The sequence below is a fragment of the Lepisosteus platostomus genome, chromosome 2 (assembly GCF_059453375.1).
Source record: "Lepisosteus platostomus isolate fLepPlt1 chromosome 2, fLepPlt1.hap1, whole genome shotgun sequence".
NCBI classification, from domain to species: Eukaryota; Metazoa; Chordata; class Actinopteri; order Semionotiformes; family Lepisosteidae; genus Lepisosteus; species Lepisosteus platostomus.
Genome location: NC_142612.1, coordinates 4,580,543 through 4,595,057, shown reverse-complemented (window position 1 = coordinate 4,595,057; position 14,515 = coordinate 4,580,543). Strand labels below are relative to the sequence as shown.

Below are 14,515 nucleotides of genomic sequence, written 5' to 3'. Positions count from 1 at the left end.
TTGCCACTAACATTTTGTGTGGGCCATGCTATTTTTGTTGTCTTCATATTCTTAACTCGTGGAAGCACCTGGTGTCAATTATTTGTATATGTCTGTTCTCTTAGGTTTTGCATAATACGTTCCATCTCTGACACGTTTTAGTCATACAGTATCTGCTCTAAATGCTCAATTTCTCTGTGTATCTACTCTTAGGACAACAGAAAAAGTTGTTCTTTGGCCTTGTGTTGCGTGTCTAGGATTCCTTTGACTTCCACAAAGGAAATTCTAGAAGGCTGTTGATTTGTAAATTTACATCACACAAATATTTACCAAGCTGACACTAGTCATTTGAAATTTATTCAGCGCGAGTTTAATCGTATTAAACTGTGCTCCAGATGATCACGCATCGGGGCATGCAACATCTTTATAATAGGTTAATTAAATCACTTTCATACATATTAGAGTCTGAATGACACATTAATACAAAATAACTCCTGAGTTTATTTGTACTTTTTTATTCAACAGAAAGGAAGCTGGATTCCTTTTTAAGGTGAAAACAATATGGCCAAACCAGTTTATGTGTCTAGAGATGCAATACAAATATCAATTAAATTGGATTTAAAGGAAATTAAAAAATTTCCAGGCATACAAATTCCATTTGCAAAGCTAATCTGGTTGCCCCTGCTCCCTCCCTAACACACAAATGCATAAAATAATGAATGAAGATTAAACTAAACCGAAACCTAAAAATGAGCAATAATAGGGTTTGAAACTGTGTACTACTGCTACTGCTGGTACTACTGGTAATGCTACTAATACAACTCCAATTGCTACTGGATTTACCTGACATTCTTTCTCTGTTTGTCTTTTTTTTGTTTCTCTGTTGATCTTCACCACTTCAGTCTCATTCTTACATTATTTTATAAAATCACATTAATACATTTTATAAAAAAATAACTGCAACAAATGAGCAATACTGTATCTCATATATACAGTATACAGTATACACTATATATTAAGAGGGTGGATATTAATTAACTCATGCTGATTCAAAATGTAAAGTGGGAGAACTTTCTGTACAGATTTCGAATTCTGCTTTCTCTGTAACCCTGAACTATATATATACAGTATACAGTATGTGTGGGTATATGAGTAACATACAATTTTGAATATACCAGTATATCAAATTTTTCCTCTAAATACATTTTAAGCACTTTTCAGATTAAAAAAACGACCCCCAATCTAACATATGTTATTGGGAATTTATTTCATGAATAATTAATACTTTCAAATCAATTTGGTGTTGAATACAGCCAGTGTAATACTGCACATTGCCAATATGTTACCGGTATATTTATTTTCCGACAGGTAATGAAATGTCACAATTCAAATTAATTGTTTCATGAAAGAGATTTATTATAGTATGAGCAATTTAACAACATCTTCAACAGCTCATATAAGAAGCGCAATAAACAATCAGTTTTATGATTATTTTCACAGTACGCACAACAACATACATAATCAGGGTTTCAGTGCGTGCATTCGGTGTCTCATTTTACATAATTGTCGGAATCTGAATTATTGCTACGAAGATTAAATTTGTATCCTATCTTCATATGGAACCTGACCATTGAAATGTGCAAGTTAAATATAATAAGAATGAAGAAGTAGTATTAAAAGACTGCACTGATTTTTGTTTTTGCTAATTCGTTTTTAGGATTGTGAGTTTTATGTTCTAAAAAGTTCTTTGAAGAGAAATTATTAATGAATACAATATATTTATGGAATGTTCCCAGTAGGTGTTATAGCACTTACTGTATGAAAAAAACACAAAACTTTCTTTAAAACCAATATCCTCAGTGCTGGGAAATCTAATATACAAAATAATAAAAACACTAGTAAATATCATGCAACGTACAAAATATGGTCCTTCCACACTGAACATTGAATCTTTCATCACTTGTTGTTTCTTTTATTTTCAATGTATTAGAAATATGTGTAATCAAACTGCACAAACAGTAATCAGTCTCTTTTAATAATTTCATCCTACAGTACTTTTCAAGTTTCCACACTCATATTTTTAAAATCAGTAAAATATCATAAAAATCACATATAATAATCAGTTTTCTGATAACTTTTCCAGCATTCACAACAACATACACAAAAAAGTGGATTGGCCCCACCCATTAGTTTTGTGCCTCTTTCCCAGTAACTATAGTTAGGCATTAATAAATGTGAGGTATTTATTAACATACAGGGAATCTAGTTTGACAAAGCAAGTGCCAGAGACAATGGATCAACGAAAGATTGAACATTGATTTATGTATGCAATGGTTTTAGTGTCCCATAAGAGAATGATATTTATTCACTTTAAACTGTTGACATCTTTATTACAAAAACCTTTCCGAGCTAGCGAGACAATGGAAAATTGAATAGCACGACTCATGCATTAAATAAACGCTGGAAGCTTGAGCCAAATAAATCAACACACAGTAGATGTTCAGACCCATTCCAGATTCTCTAAAATGGAGAGTTTTTGATCATTATTCTTTTAATCTTTTTAATGAATTCTTTCAATTTACTCAAACTGTGACGACAGCCATTAGATTATATTTTTTCTCCCGCTGTTGGGAGTTTCCATAGGAGCTTGTTGAAATATAACCAAATGTGTTTAATCTTACTCACATGGTATTAGTGTAGAATTTGACTGTTATATTTAATGTACCGATAAAATGCTGCAGTGGAAGAGTACATAGAATCTTTGCCTAAACATTTTAGGCATATGGCCTACATGAAATAGCAAAGTGATGATTTTCAATGGAATTGTTCCTTGATTGTTGTTTAATTCAGTAACCAAGGTCAATTATAAAACAAGGGCATCACGTGTTGGCTAAGGACATTTTCTTTTTTCCTCGACATGTTTGTTTTTCACCTCTCTTCACTTATTGATTACAGCCTTGTTTGTGTGGTACCTCAAAAAAGGCCATTTCTAATCAGAAAAGCGATCTGTGTTCAGGGGAGAGCTGTTCTCAGAACAGCAATTCTTATGTACAGTAATATCCAGTGTAGCTGAAAACATGCTGAATAAGGACTGAAAAGAAATATGAATTGTTTGATAAGAAATATTGTATTGTGCCTGGTCACATGGTGCTTTCAAGTGAGGTACCTCTGTGTTAGTGATCCAGCCGCACACACTTCAGTCATTGGCCGAGACTCAGACCATGGAGATGTGGGGCTCCATGCTTTCAATAAGACAATGGCCATGTCATGTGCCTAGCCATCTTTTCTCACAGATGTCGGATTTAAATCTAATGATAACGGGGGCAGTGTGTGACATGAATCCCCGATCGAAGAGGAAAAGCACGTGTGAGCCTTGCTGTGCGAGGATGCGCTACAGTACGTTAGATGATGGCCAACACATACAGTATGTGTTGTTATAAGGTCACATTATATGGTCAACGTAACTGTGAGACAACATTGTTGGCCCCTGAATTATATTGGAGTTATAATGTTACCAGCTGTTATTGCCTGGATGCCTCTATTGCATATTGGTAAACTTCTAACTCAGAATTAGAATTACAGTATGGCTCTTTCATGGCACCCAAGTGTTGTAGTTGACACAGTTATCGTCTGCCACATGTTGTGAAATGTGACCAAGTCTGGGGCAATCACAAGTATGCGCTGTCACTGCAATATAATTGAGTATAGATAGCAGATCAAACATTTGATAAACTGTATATCCGTACACTGTATAAATCATATTATTTAGGCAAGGATCAAAATAAATATCTTTTTATTGTCCATTCCTGAATGGCCAGATTTCATTCAGATTGTGTTACTGCAGGTACAGTACCTCACAGGTTCCTTGAGTGAACTGGAGCATGAGGGCTATAGTCAGAGATTTTTCTCAGGGAGAAGCTGATTAGAAATTGGGGGTAATTAATATACTACCTAATTAAACTACAGCTGACTTCTTATAATCTGAAACTTGAAAATAAACTGTAAAAAAAACGCTGTACACTCAGATTATCTTCGTTCACAGGAGAAGCATGTTGCAAATTTAAATTTAAAGTTACTAATAACCACAAATTTGTACATTACTGTCCTGTTTTTCTTCCCAAAGAGCTACACTTGCAAATGCTTAGCACTTAATATGCGCCAACAGCCTAACTACACACCAGATCAGGTAGAAAATTGAGAAACTTTAGGTTCACAAGAATTTACAAACCCAGACTGAAATGTATCCACAATACTGGGGTTAACACTCATGATTTTGTGAACAGTACCAAGAAATCTTTAATGACTAAACAGTCAGTTTAAATTTTCATCTGTAAATTTCCACATACTCCAGCAGTGTTCTGGAATTTCTGATCAAGAAGCAAGAGCACTTCTTACCAGTATCTACTACTACCACCACTCACAGCAACCACTTGGTTTTCCAGAACCAGCATGGCTTCGCTTCTGAAATTTCACAAACTCAGAATCAGACGAGTAATCGTGTCACCAATTAACAGATTAACAATGCTTTAATAGTCTCCTGTCACAAAGTATTTTCTCTTTTTATACAAGCGTATAGACACACAAATAAGAATGCAACAATTTTATTTATAAAAGTAATGTCTTTCCGAGGTGACGTTATGTTTAACATTCTTTTGTGTTTAATGAAAGCTGCTACTGTACTGTGTACGTATATACATTCTAAAAGATGTGTAGTCAAAACTATTTTACGTTTCCCATGTCAGCAAATAATCCTTGTTGTATTTATTTATCCTATAATTTTAATTTACACACTAATGCATCTGCCTTATTCTTATGCAGTGGTTTTCAGATGAGCCGAGTTCAGGGTTTACAACATGTATCCCAATCTAATGCTTATTTTATGCTTCGTCTGCTTTTATAAATTATTGAGGGCAGACTCACTAGACAGTTTCCCTATCATACTCACATCCGTGCCACTGGTTCAGTCTTAGAGATGCTCTTGAAATAGATTACCTGGAGCACCGAGAGCAAATCAGAAATTATACTGTACTTGTCGTGATTTTGGCTTGATTTACATCTGCTGAATTGAAGTGAGCGAAAAGAGATGATCATGAGGTATAAGCTGAAGTAATGTATGGACTGAAGCAGATAAGCAAGAATAAGAAACATCATAATGAGTGATGAGTTATGGTATTGATCTGTTCTCTGCTGAGAGGACAGAAGTTGAAATTAAGTGCACATGCATATACACATGACGTTTAAAGGATTTTTTTAGAAAACAAAACCATTTTTTCTGATGCCGATTCCTGGTGATACTTTTAACAAATAGTTTTAAGATTCGTGGATAGATATTGATTGCTAGAAACCAAGTGAGCAAAGATAAGACAGATGCTTTATTCTCTGATGTTGTTTCTGCAAAGTTTGTTTTTCATAGTAGTTATTCCAGCAAAGAATGTCTGAAAGTGACAGGTGAAAGAGAGGAAAGGATGAGCTTTCCTTTGGCGTCTTTAAAGATGATGGTAGTGAAATAATTTGAATACTTTGTGAAGGGTGCAAAGTCTAGGGAGAAAAGAAGCCAAAGCTATCACAAAGAAAGTAAAGAAGCAGGAACAAAAACATTCAAAGGGACACTTGCATGAAATGGCTTCCCTGGGTTTATTGGCAGTTGAAATGTTTGGTCATCAAATAGGTGTTTTTATTGGGAAAACTAATAAGCCAGAAGAGAAAACTTTGTTTTTCCCCGTAGGGAGGGTTAAGTTATTCTACAGTATGTAATTTAAAGCCACCCCCAATAACGAGACTTTCTGTTGGAAATTAAGCGTTTTCTAAATAGAAAAGTTATTTTACCAGCCCATCCAGCCTTTCACCATTGGCTTGAATCTGTATATATTGTACCAATCTCGATATTTAGTGTGGCCTTTATAGTTCACATTTTAAAAATGATCTGTATAAATATATGAGTATATAAATATACAGTATATGAACACCTTGAAATATATCATTACAGATATTCAAAATATTCTTATGATATACCTCTGGTATGTCTTATCAAATCCACCGTTAAATATTTTGAAAAAAATACGGAACAGTTGTCAGGTTTGTGTTTGGCCATATTTTTCATTTTACTTTCAACAAGAAGAATGCATCCGTGCCGTTTGCTCGTACAGTACAAAGAAATGTAATTGTCATTGTGTGTCTAAACCCAGCATTCGGTTTACGAGGAGACGAGAGTGGTAAAGACTGAAGGACCAGCTGCGGAGAGCCCTCATGTGCCTTCTACCTACCTGGCAGAGCTGCGCCAGCTTCTGCACTCTGTAGCGGAGATAGAGTTCCTCCTCAACTCCCCTGAGTACTGGGCCGGAGCCTACCATGACCTGGTCAAGCAAGAAGACTGTCTGAAGGTGAGCGCTCAGGAGACATAGGGGAGGGCAGGAGAGCTGTGGAGTGCATGTGACGGAACTAGCAGGGCTTCTGGTTTCTGGGCAGTTACTAATTTGATTAATGGCACTTACATTTACCTCATGTTTGTATAGCTAGATGCAGTTCAATCAAGTTCGTTCTGATTTAAGCTGTAAGCTTTAATTAAACCGTTCTGGTTTATGTCTCGGTGAATCCCGCCGACATTATATTCATGGCTTAATATAAAAATCTTAAATTTAAAGCAATTACAGTCAATATGAGCTGCTTTCTAACTCACTGAGTGACACACTATCACTGTGTGTGATGAGGTGAATATATACAAAACCCTAGGTGAATGAATGCAAATAGAGTACTTCTTGCAAAATTGGATTTTTGTTTAGAATTCATGACTGTTCATCATATTAATTAAAGATACCTTAAATATTCTGTCCAGTTTACGTTTTAATAAAGTTAATTGCTTTTTGTGTTTAATGAATCGGTGTGTACCTGACCATTAATATGTCCCTACAGTGTCTGTTGAAAGCCTGAATGTTTTCATTTTCTCTTGGAGGCGAGAAAAAATAATTTATACAGTATTACATTCTTTTTCAATTGCATTCATTTTGCAGTAATGTACTGCATAAAATAAAAATAAACAGTTGTGTAGTAGTCTTTAATTATTTAAGTGAAACAAATAATATCAAATATAAAGTATTAAATACAATGTGGTTGGAATTTTCTGAGCCTTTTCCCCTTTCCACAGGAAGAGCTTACCTATCAATGCACGTCAACATTTCTTTATTGCCAATCACGCCACCAATTGTCAATCATCTCAGCTCATTATTATAACCCCTGTACCTGCCAAGAAGTGAAGAAAACTGCATACTTGCTTCCTCTGGAAATGTACTGTATATTGTCCTGCCATCCACTTCTTAGAACTACCAACCCACAGTGCAAGTAGCAGTTCTAAGGCATCATGCGAACAGTTTTTACCACTTTGGTTAGACTGATGTTCTTTTTTTTTGGCTACAATACAAAATAGCATTGGACCCTTTTATAATTGAACTCCACCTGCTGCTTCTTCCTGTGAGCCTTACGAATACATATGTTCGGCAAGGATAACCTCGTTTAATGAGGAGAAATATCTGCATGGGGCAAAAATGAACAAATGTTCACATTTATATTCTATAGAAACATGGTACCTGGCATGCAAAAGCACCTCACGTATTCCCACAGAAGTATTCCACAAGGATCCTGCTGAAAGTCTCACTGCTGTAACTATAAAATGAAACAGTACGGTTTTATTATGATCTGTTTTCTGTTTTGTTTAGTTTTTTCCATCTGAGCGGATGAACGTCCGCTCAAGAACTTATGAGCCTGAGCCGCCACGCTGTCAAAGAGCTTTGCTCCTGTTAAAACTTCACATATTTTGCATGTTCGAACGCTTTTAGCTTCGAGTCCCGCCGCATTCGAAAATGACCTGGACTCATCTGTGTGGACTCCCATGCAGATTCTTGTCCAACAAGCCAAGGTCATTCAGCGTGGCCCCATGTGCGTGCAGACACAAATCAGATGAAGTCTGCTCAAATCAACCTGGCAGTGGTCCTTTTAGTGAATAAATGCCAACGCTTGCTTACCCTCTAGCGCTGATGGAAGATGGTTTCTGCAGGTCAAGGTGATGAGGCTTGGCAGGGGATATTAAGCAGGCCTGGCAGGAGGCCCACATACCCGTTATCACACAAGAGAAGATAAAGGGCTTTTTGTGATGCCCTATGCACCTGCTTCTTGAAATAGGACCACCGGAATATCATGATTTGAGAATATTATTATAGACTAAATACTGTATAATATAGTATATGTTGCAGTGTCACAGATGTTCGTTTAGTAATAATAGCAAACCATCTTCTCCTACTGGAGGTTTTCAATAAGGTTCCTTTCTGGAAAAGGTGTGGTGGAAGAAATCTGCCTTAAATTAGGACTAAAATATATAATAATAAATAGATAATAAAAATATACTTTTTTTCCTAATGGGAATTGGTTATAGTGAACACCACCAAACGAGGATGAAAGAAAATCTTTTTTTTTTTAAATGCACTTTCATTATTCATGTAAGTGGTAAGGTGCAGAATTAGCACCGAAATGCCTGGCGGGCCTAATTATGTGTTTGCATTAAAGGAGCCCTGTTTAATTAAAAGGAACCGGGAAAATGAACTTGTTAGGAAAACAAACTAGTTACAGGTATTCAATAAATGAAAACCTATTCAAGTCATTTATTATTATTACATCTAGTTTCATTCTAATTCAGTCTCAGTTTAAAACACCAGATCCATTTCTCTCTGGAGCTCGGATGAAAGAAGTGTGCACAATTCCAGTAGGAAAAGTTCCTGTGCTCTTTTCTTAATACTTGTACCGGTGTTTATTTAGATTATCTTCTGTATTTTTAAACTTTTCCTTGGTTGCTACTGGGTTTTCAAGAAGGCTGAACACAGGAGAAAAACTGTCCAAAGACCTCAGATAAAGGAGTATCGATGCCAAGTGAAGGCACCCTAGTATTGACTGTGGAGTCCATCATGAAAATGGTCAAGGCTAACACACTGTCTGCTGCTCCACCAGGAAGAGGGCATAAAGCTTTACCCAAAAGTGCAGGCAGAAAGGTGCATCCAAACAGGGCTTTACTTTACTTTACTTAACTTGAAGCCCTGGCATCATTGGGATGCAGGGCTTCCAAGACTACCCCTTACCCCCAAATCTGTGAACAGTAGATTTCCATGGAAATATACTGCAAGATGATAAATCAAAACACACATCAAGCTGAATGACTGAAAGGTTAAAGAAGCAAACAAATCAGTAATCTTGATTGGTTATTGATTGGTTATCTCTAGTAGATTTAGTTGATCATGGAGGGTACAATCATGCATTATTTCAGAACCGCAGGCTTTAGAAGCTACTGTAGTGAAGTATGTTTTTTACAAGAACAAAAAAACAGCCTCATTTCATTGAAAGACTGTGGAATAAGATTGGAGTTTCTGCATGGGAGTTTGAAATGAAACTTGTTTCCTTAGCTCTGAGAATTTAACTTTATGAGAGCAGTACCAGTAGGCTGGGGCAGCATTGTTCTCGTCTTTGATTCTTGTTTAAAACCAGAATTGTATCATCTTGTCCACTGGGTTTTCACTTTCAACTCTTTCATTACATGTGTCTTTATACAGCCCTTCCTGTCTGAAACAAACCCTTTTGAATCCTGCTGTCAGTCTCAAGTGTTTAATTAGTTTCCTCATTAAGTAGATTACCTGCATATTATCTTTAAATGTCAGTCTACATCATTCTATACAGTTGCCTCAGAAAATTTCATCCACACCACAAAATGGCTGTTTAAACTTAATTTGTTAATTAAAAATGAATGACAAGGGTTTATTTGACTGTTCTTCCAATATGTGAGGGAGATTTGTCAGAGAGATTATTGACCTAAAAAAAATTATACTCACCAATAAAAAGTTGTCTTTCTTAAAGCTGTAGACCCATAATGACTGATTTACATCTTCAGCTAATCACTTGTTCCCTCACACATATCTAATATGATTGTATCTGACACCATCTTTAATTATATTGATTGCTGTGGTTACAAGTAAGTACAGCCATTGGTTTAATTTAGCTGGACTATTAAATTGTCAAGAGATGTGGTTGTGGGCACTATTCCATCTGAAATCCAAATAAATCTCTGGCAAAAGCCAGATGGGTCTGGTGCACTCATAGGATGTGGGAAGATTATACGTTTAATTGGAGAACCTTCAATGAATATTTATTCCCTTCTGAAAGCATTCATCTCTGTCAATAACTGGCACTAAAAAAGGAAAATGCTGCTTACTGTTTAGTGAAGGGGTTACGCGATTTGTCTGTAAGGTTAAGAGTCACATGCAGGAGGGGGCAGGGTTAGATACAGTATTTTGAACTAAATCATTCCAAGTCAGTTTTTTTATCTTGGATTTTGATTTTTTTTTGTAAAGTATAATTATACTACTTATACTTCAAGTATACTAAAGGTATTTTTCATGTGAAAAAATAATGGTCCTTTCAGGCTCTGTATTTTGCCAGCTTTACAGTACATCATATGTAGTTTATAGCACACAACTGTAATAACACTTTAAAACCATTAATGCATTCTGGTTTGCAAAGGGCTGAATTGTCTTACCTTCTTTTTTATAGTTTTTTTGGACATTTGTAAATTGTGCTTCAACTAATTAAGATAAAGGCCTGCAAAATTATTTTGAGTACTGAGAGTATATACAATAGAAGTGGTGGCATATCTTAGTGGGCAAGCATCTGGACTCATAACTGTAATAAGTAATAGGAATCAGGTGCTCTTGATTACTGAACTGAACTCTTTATTAAACTAATAATGTGGCTGATTAGAATAATGTTTTTGTCCAGGTGGATGCTGCACATTGGTGGTGGTGGAGGAGAGTCCCCATTACCTGTAAAGCGCTTTGAGTGGAGTGTCCAGAAAAGCGCTATATAAGTGTAAGCAATTATTATTATTATTATTATTATTATTATTATTGTTTTCAGCTCTTACAATTGATAAAGATTTCAAGTTACATTTGCAATGTTTTAATAGATCAAGATGATTATACATACTGTACGAATTAAAATATTATTTCAAATAAGTACCTCTAATAATAATAATAATAATTCCTTACACGTATATAGTGCTTTTCTGGACACTCGACTCAAAGTGCTTTAGGATTCCCCTCCACCACCAGTGTGCAGCCCCACCTGGATGATGCGTACAGCAGCCATAGTGCACCAGTACGCTCACCGCACATCAGCTATCGGTGTGGAGAACAGGGTGATGAAGCCAATTCATAGATGGGGATTATAAGGAGGCCATGATTGGTAAAGTTCAGGGGGAAATCTGGCCAGGATGCTGGGGTAACACTCCTACTCTTTTCAAGAAACGCCCTGGGATTTTTAATAACCACAGAGAGTCCAGATCTGGGATTTACATTTCATCCAAAGGACAGCGCCTTTTTTACTGTATAGTGTTTCCATTACTATAATGGGGAAATTTGATCCACACAGACTGCAGGATTAGTGCCACCTACTGGCGCAACTAACACCTCTTCCAGCAGCAACCTTAGGTTTTCCCAGGAGTCTCCCATCCAGGTACTGACCAGGCTCACACCTGGTGAGCTTCAATGGGTTTTCACTTGTGAGCTACAGGGAGATGTAGAGCTCAGCTAGAATGAAGATAGGCAGACACCTTGGTGACCAGAACTACTGTACGTCTGGGAAAATGAACCTAAAATTAAGTGACTGTTGTAAGATCTCAGGATATTATTATTCACAACTTGTCAAAAAGATGAAAATGTCCATAAAAACACAAAATATGTGTGTGACAAGATAGCTTATTGATTTTACTGTAACATGATGTCAGTAGCATAAGATCCATAGTTTTTGATATAGTTAATTATACAGTGAGTTATACACATTATTTTCATAAAAATACGTTTGTAAGTAATTAAAAAGAAATCTGAATCACCGTAAATATTTTTAACTGTTGATGACCAATCAGTGTTACTGACCACAGCAATACCAATCACCAATCAAGCTATTTTTCTAAAGAATTGTTGGTAACAGTATTAAAGTCTACAGTATATATGTGATATGTAAAAATAGTCATCCTTTGAAATAAACAGTTATGTGTTAATAACTGCTTCTGCTGTGTCTCAAATTCTAATTGATGTAATGGTTGAACTCATTTGTTGTACTCTGGGTCTCAAATTCTGCCAAGGAAATAATCTGAATAGTGCTGCATGTGCAAGGTACAGTATCTCAAAAGATACAGGAGAGATGGTACAGGAAAGGCAAAAACCTTTCAGTTATTCTTAATGAATTAAGAATCTACTGCATGTTCCTGTCTAATAATTGCATGTTAACAAATAAAGATGGATCCTAACATATTTCACTTTTACTGAGGTCTTATATTTACCCTTGATCATTAATTTTGGAAACCCTGACAGGAAGATACATACTGTAAATTTACTCTCAGTAACATCTTTTCTTTCTCTCCACTAACACATAGTACATAAAAAGTCTAGACAGTGAGGGCACTTGGATATGATCTCTCTTAAGTTACTCAAGTTATGAGAAATTTGGCACATTTGTTTTGTTGTCTTGGTCTAGTACTCTAAACAATATCAGATAATGCAGCAGACAAAATATACCAGACCTTCAGTCTTTTTCTAACTGAAATCTAACCAACAGCCTTGAGATACCCATTGTACATAATCTACTTAACAAAGTTTACTTTAACTGATTAGAAGTGTAAAATTCTGAAATGTTGAGAAAACAAATAAGATCATAGAGGAAAGGAAGCCATTAACCCTGTCCAGCTGATTTGGTTGTGAGTACCTATTTGACCCAAAGATATTTCTGGAAGAAAGCTGTTTCTTGAAAGAGGTCAAGGTATCAGCTTCAATAATATGCCCGGATAGCTTGTCTCTAGGCCCCCATAACTCTCTGTGTAAACAAAGTGCCAAAACTATTCCCAAAACTGAAGTTCATTGGGTTAGTCTACTTCAATAGTGCCTTTGAGGATTTTGAATACTTAAATCAGGTCAATATTAAAAACATGAAGTTCTCTGCATCCCTTTTACTGGTTACATTATAACCAGAATTTTGTCCCATATTATAGATGAGCACATTAAATATAATGTAACATCCCTTAACATAAGCTTTTGTTTGGTACGATATTCAAAAGCACTGAAACAACAAGTACTTTAGCATCATTTATCCCAGTAGATTTTTTCTTGGGTTTTTGTTCCTTCTCATTTTGCCTTTGCTGTGATATGCTGGGTTGTAAACTGTTTGTTTACACTGTGCATTGTTGCACAAATATACTTCAACAGGCTTCCCCTTTTGCAGTCATATACCTCAAAATAATTTATAGATTTTAAGTCTAATTTCTTAACTGGCTAAATGGAAAGCCTACAGGAGTTGACTAATAAACCTGTAGCAACATAAAATACTCTAATTTAGACTGAAGAAGTTATATGTCAGAAGGTGACAATACCATTATCGTTTACCTTTTACAGAACATAGCCAAAAATAAACATTATGTGCAAGAATGTTAAGAAATCAATAACCATTAAAAAACACAATAGGTCCTAAGAAGTGTATCCTTACAGAAATACCCCGTCTCTTGTTATCAGTTACTGTACATTTTCCTCTTTATGTTACATTCATAAGGAAGTTCAATTTGTTTAATGCTTAGAAGTAATGTCCTTTTCTTACTGCAATCCTTAATTTTAATAAATAAGATGCACTTCTAGCACAAATGATGTAAAGTGAAGGACACTAGCTAAAAGAAATTAATCAATCATTTCATTTAATGCGACAGAACTGAATGGATACTTTATATAATTTTGTCCCTTTTTGTCCCTGTAATTGTGCTTGTCTCATGCTAGATTGTGTTAGACAGCAGTTATAGTGTAAATAACAAGGGCCTAGAGCTAAATCCAGACTTAGAAAATGTTCTTTTGAATACAACATTTACAAAGTGAATAGCTTTACTCTGCTGTTTAGTGTGATTGCAATTTAAAGCAGTCACACTAAATGGGGCTGTCTTTAAAGTCAACAGGTGACCCATTCATCTCTGAGTGAGCATTATTTATTGGCATCTTATTGTAGTTTCTGCAGCAGAGGATGCATACAAATTGTATTTCCTATAAATTAGTCATACTGTATGTTAAGTCTGTGCGGTCTTCATAGCAGAATCTTGTTCATCAGATGTTTATGTGAGCTTCATGGAGTATTCGTACAGTATCTGGAGATGCAGTCCTTAACCATGTGATATATTTACCAATTCCTTTAACCCAGCAAATGTGCACATCAGAATGGCTATAATTCATGTTAATTTCTTATTAGCATAATTCCTCTTTCAATGTGTCCTGGGAAAGCCTTAGGAAAAATTCAAGTGTTTTACATATTATTGAAAAAGATTTGGACCATTTCTTGTTGCTGGTATTAACATATGAATGCTGGATTGTAATCTTTAGAGAGGTGGCATGACCACAAGCTAACAGCATCTGCGCATGTGGGATCGCATTGCATACATCTAAGTAGACTGTTGCAATCTTTCAAAGCCTGTGTTATAATG

The 14,515-nt window shown here is 35.7% G+C and overlaps 1 protein-coding gene across 13 annotated transcripts in view; it reads left to right on the top strand.

The window, feature by feature from the left end:
- dmd (dystrophin) overlaps positions 1–14,515 on the top strand; it is a 728,682-nt gene that overhangs the window by 349,274 nt on the left and 364,893 nt on the right. For all 13 annotated transcript variants that reach the window (XM_088646795.1, XM_088646880.1, XM_088646889.1 and 10 more), the window contains one exon: positions 6,165–6,359. In XM_088646795.1, the coding sequence (XP_088502921.1) occupies positions 6,165–6,359 (195 nt within the window). The remainder of the gene's footprint in view (positions 1–6,164; positions 6,360–14,515) is intronic.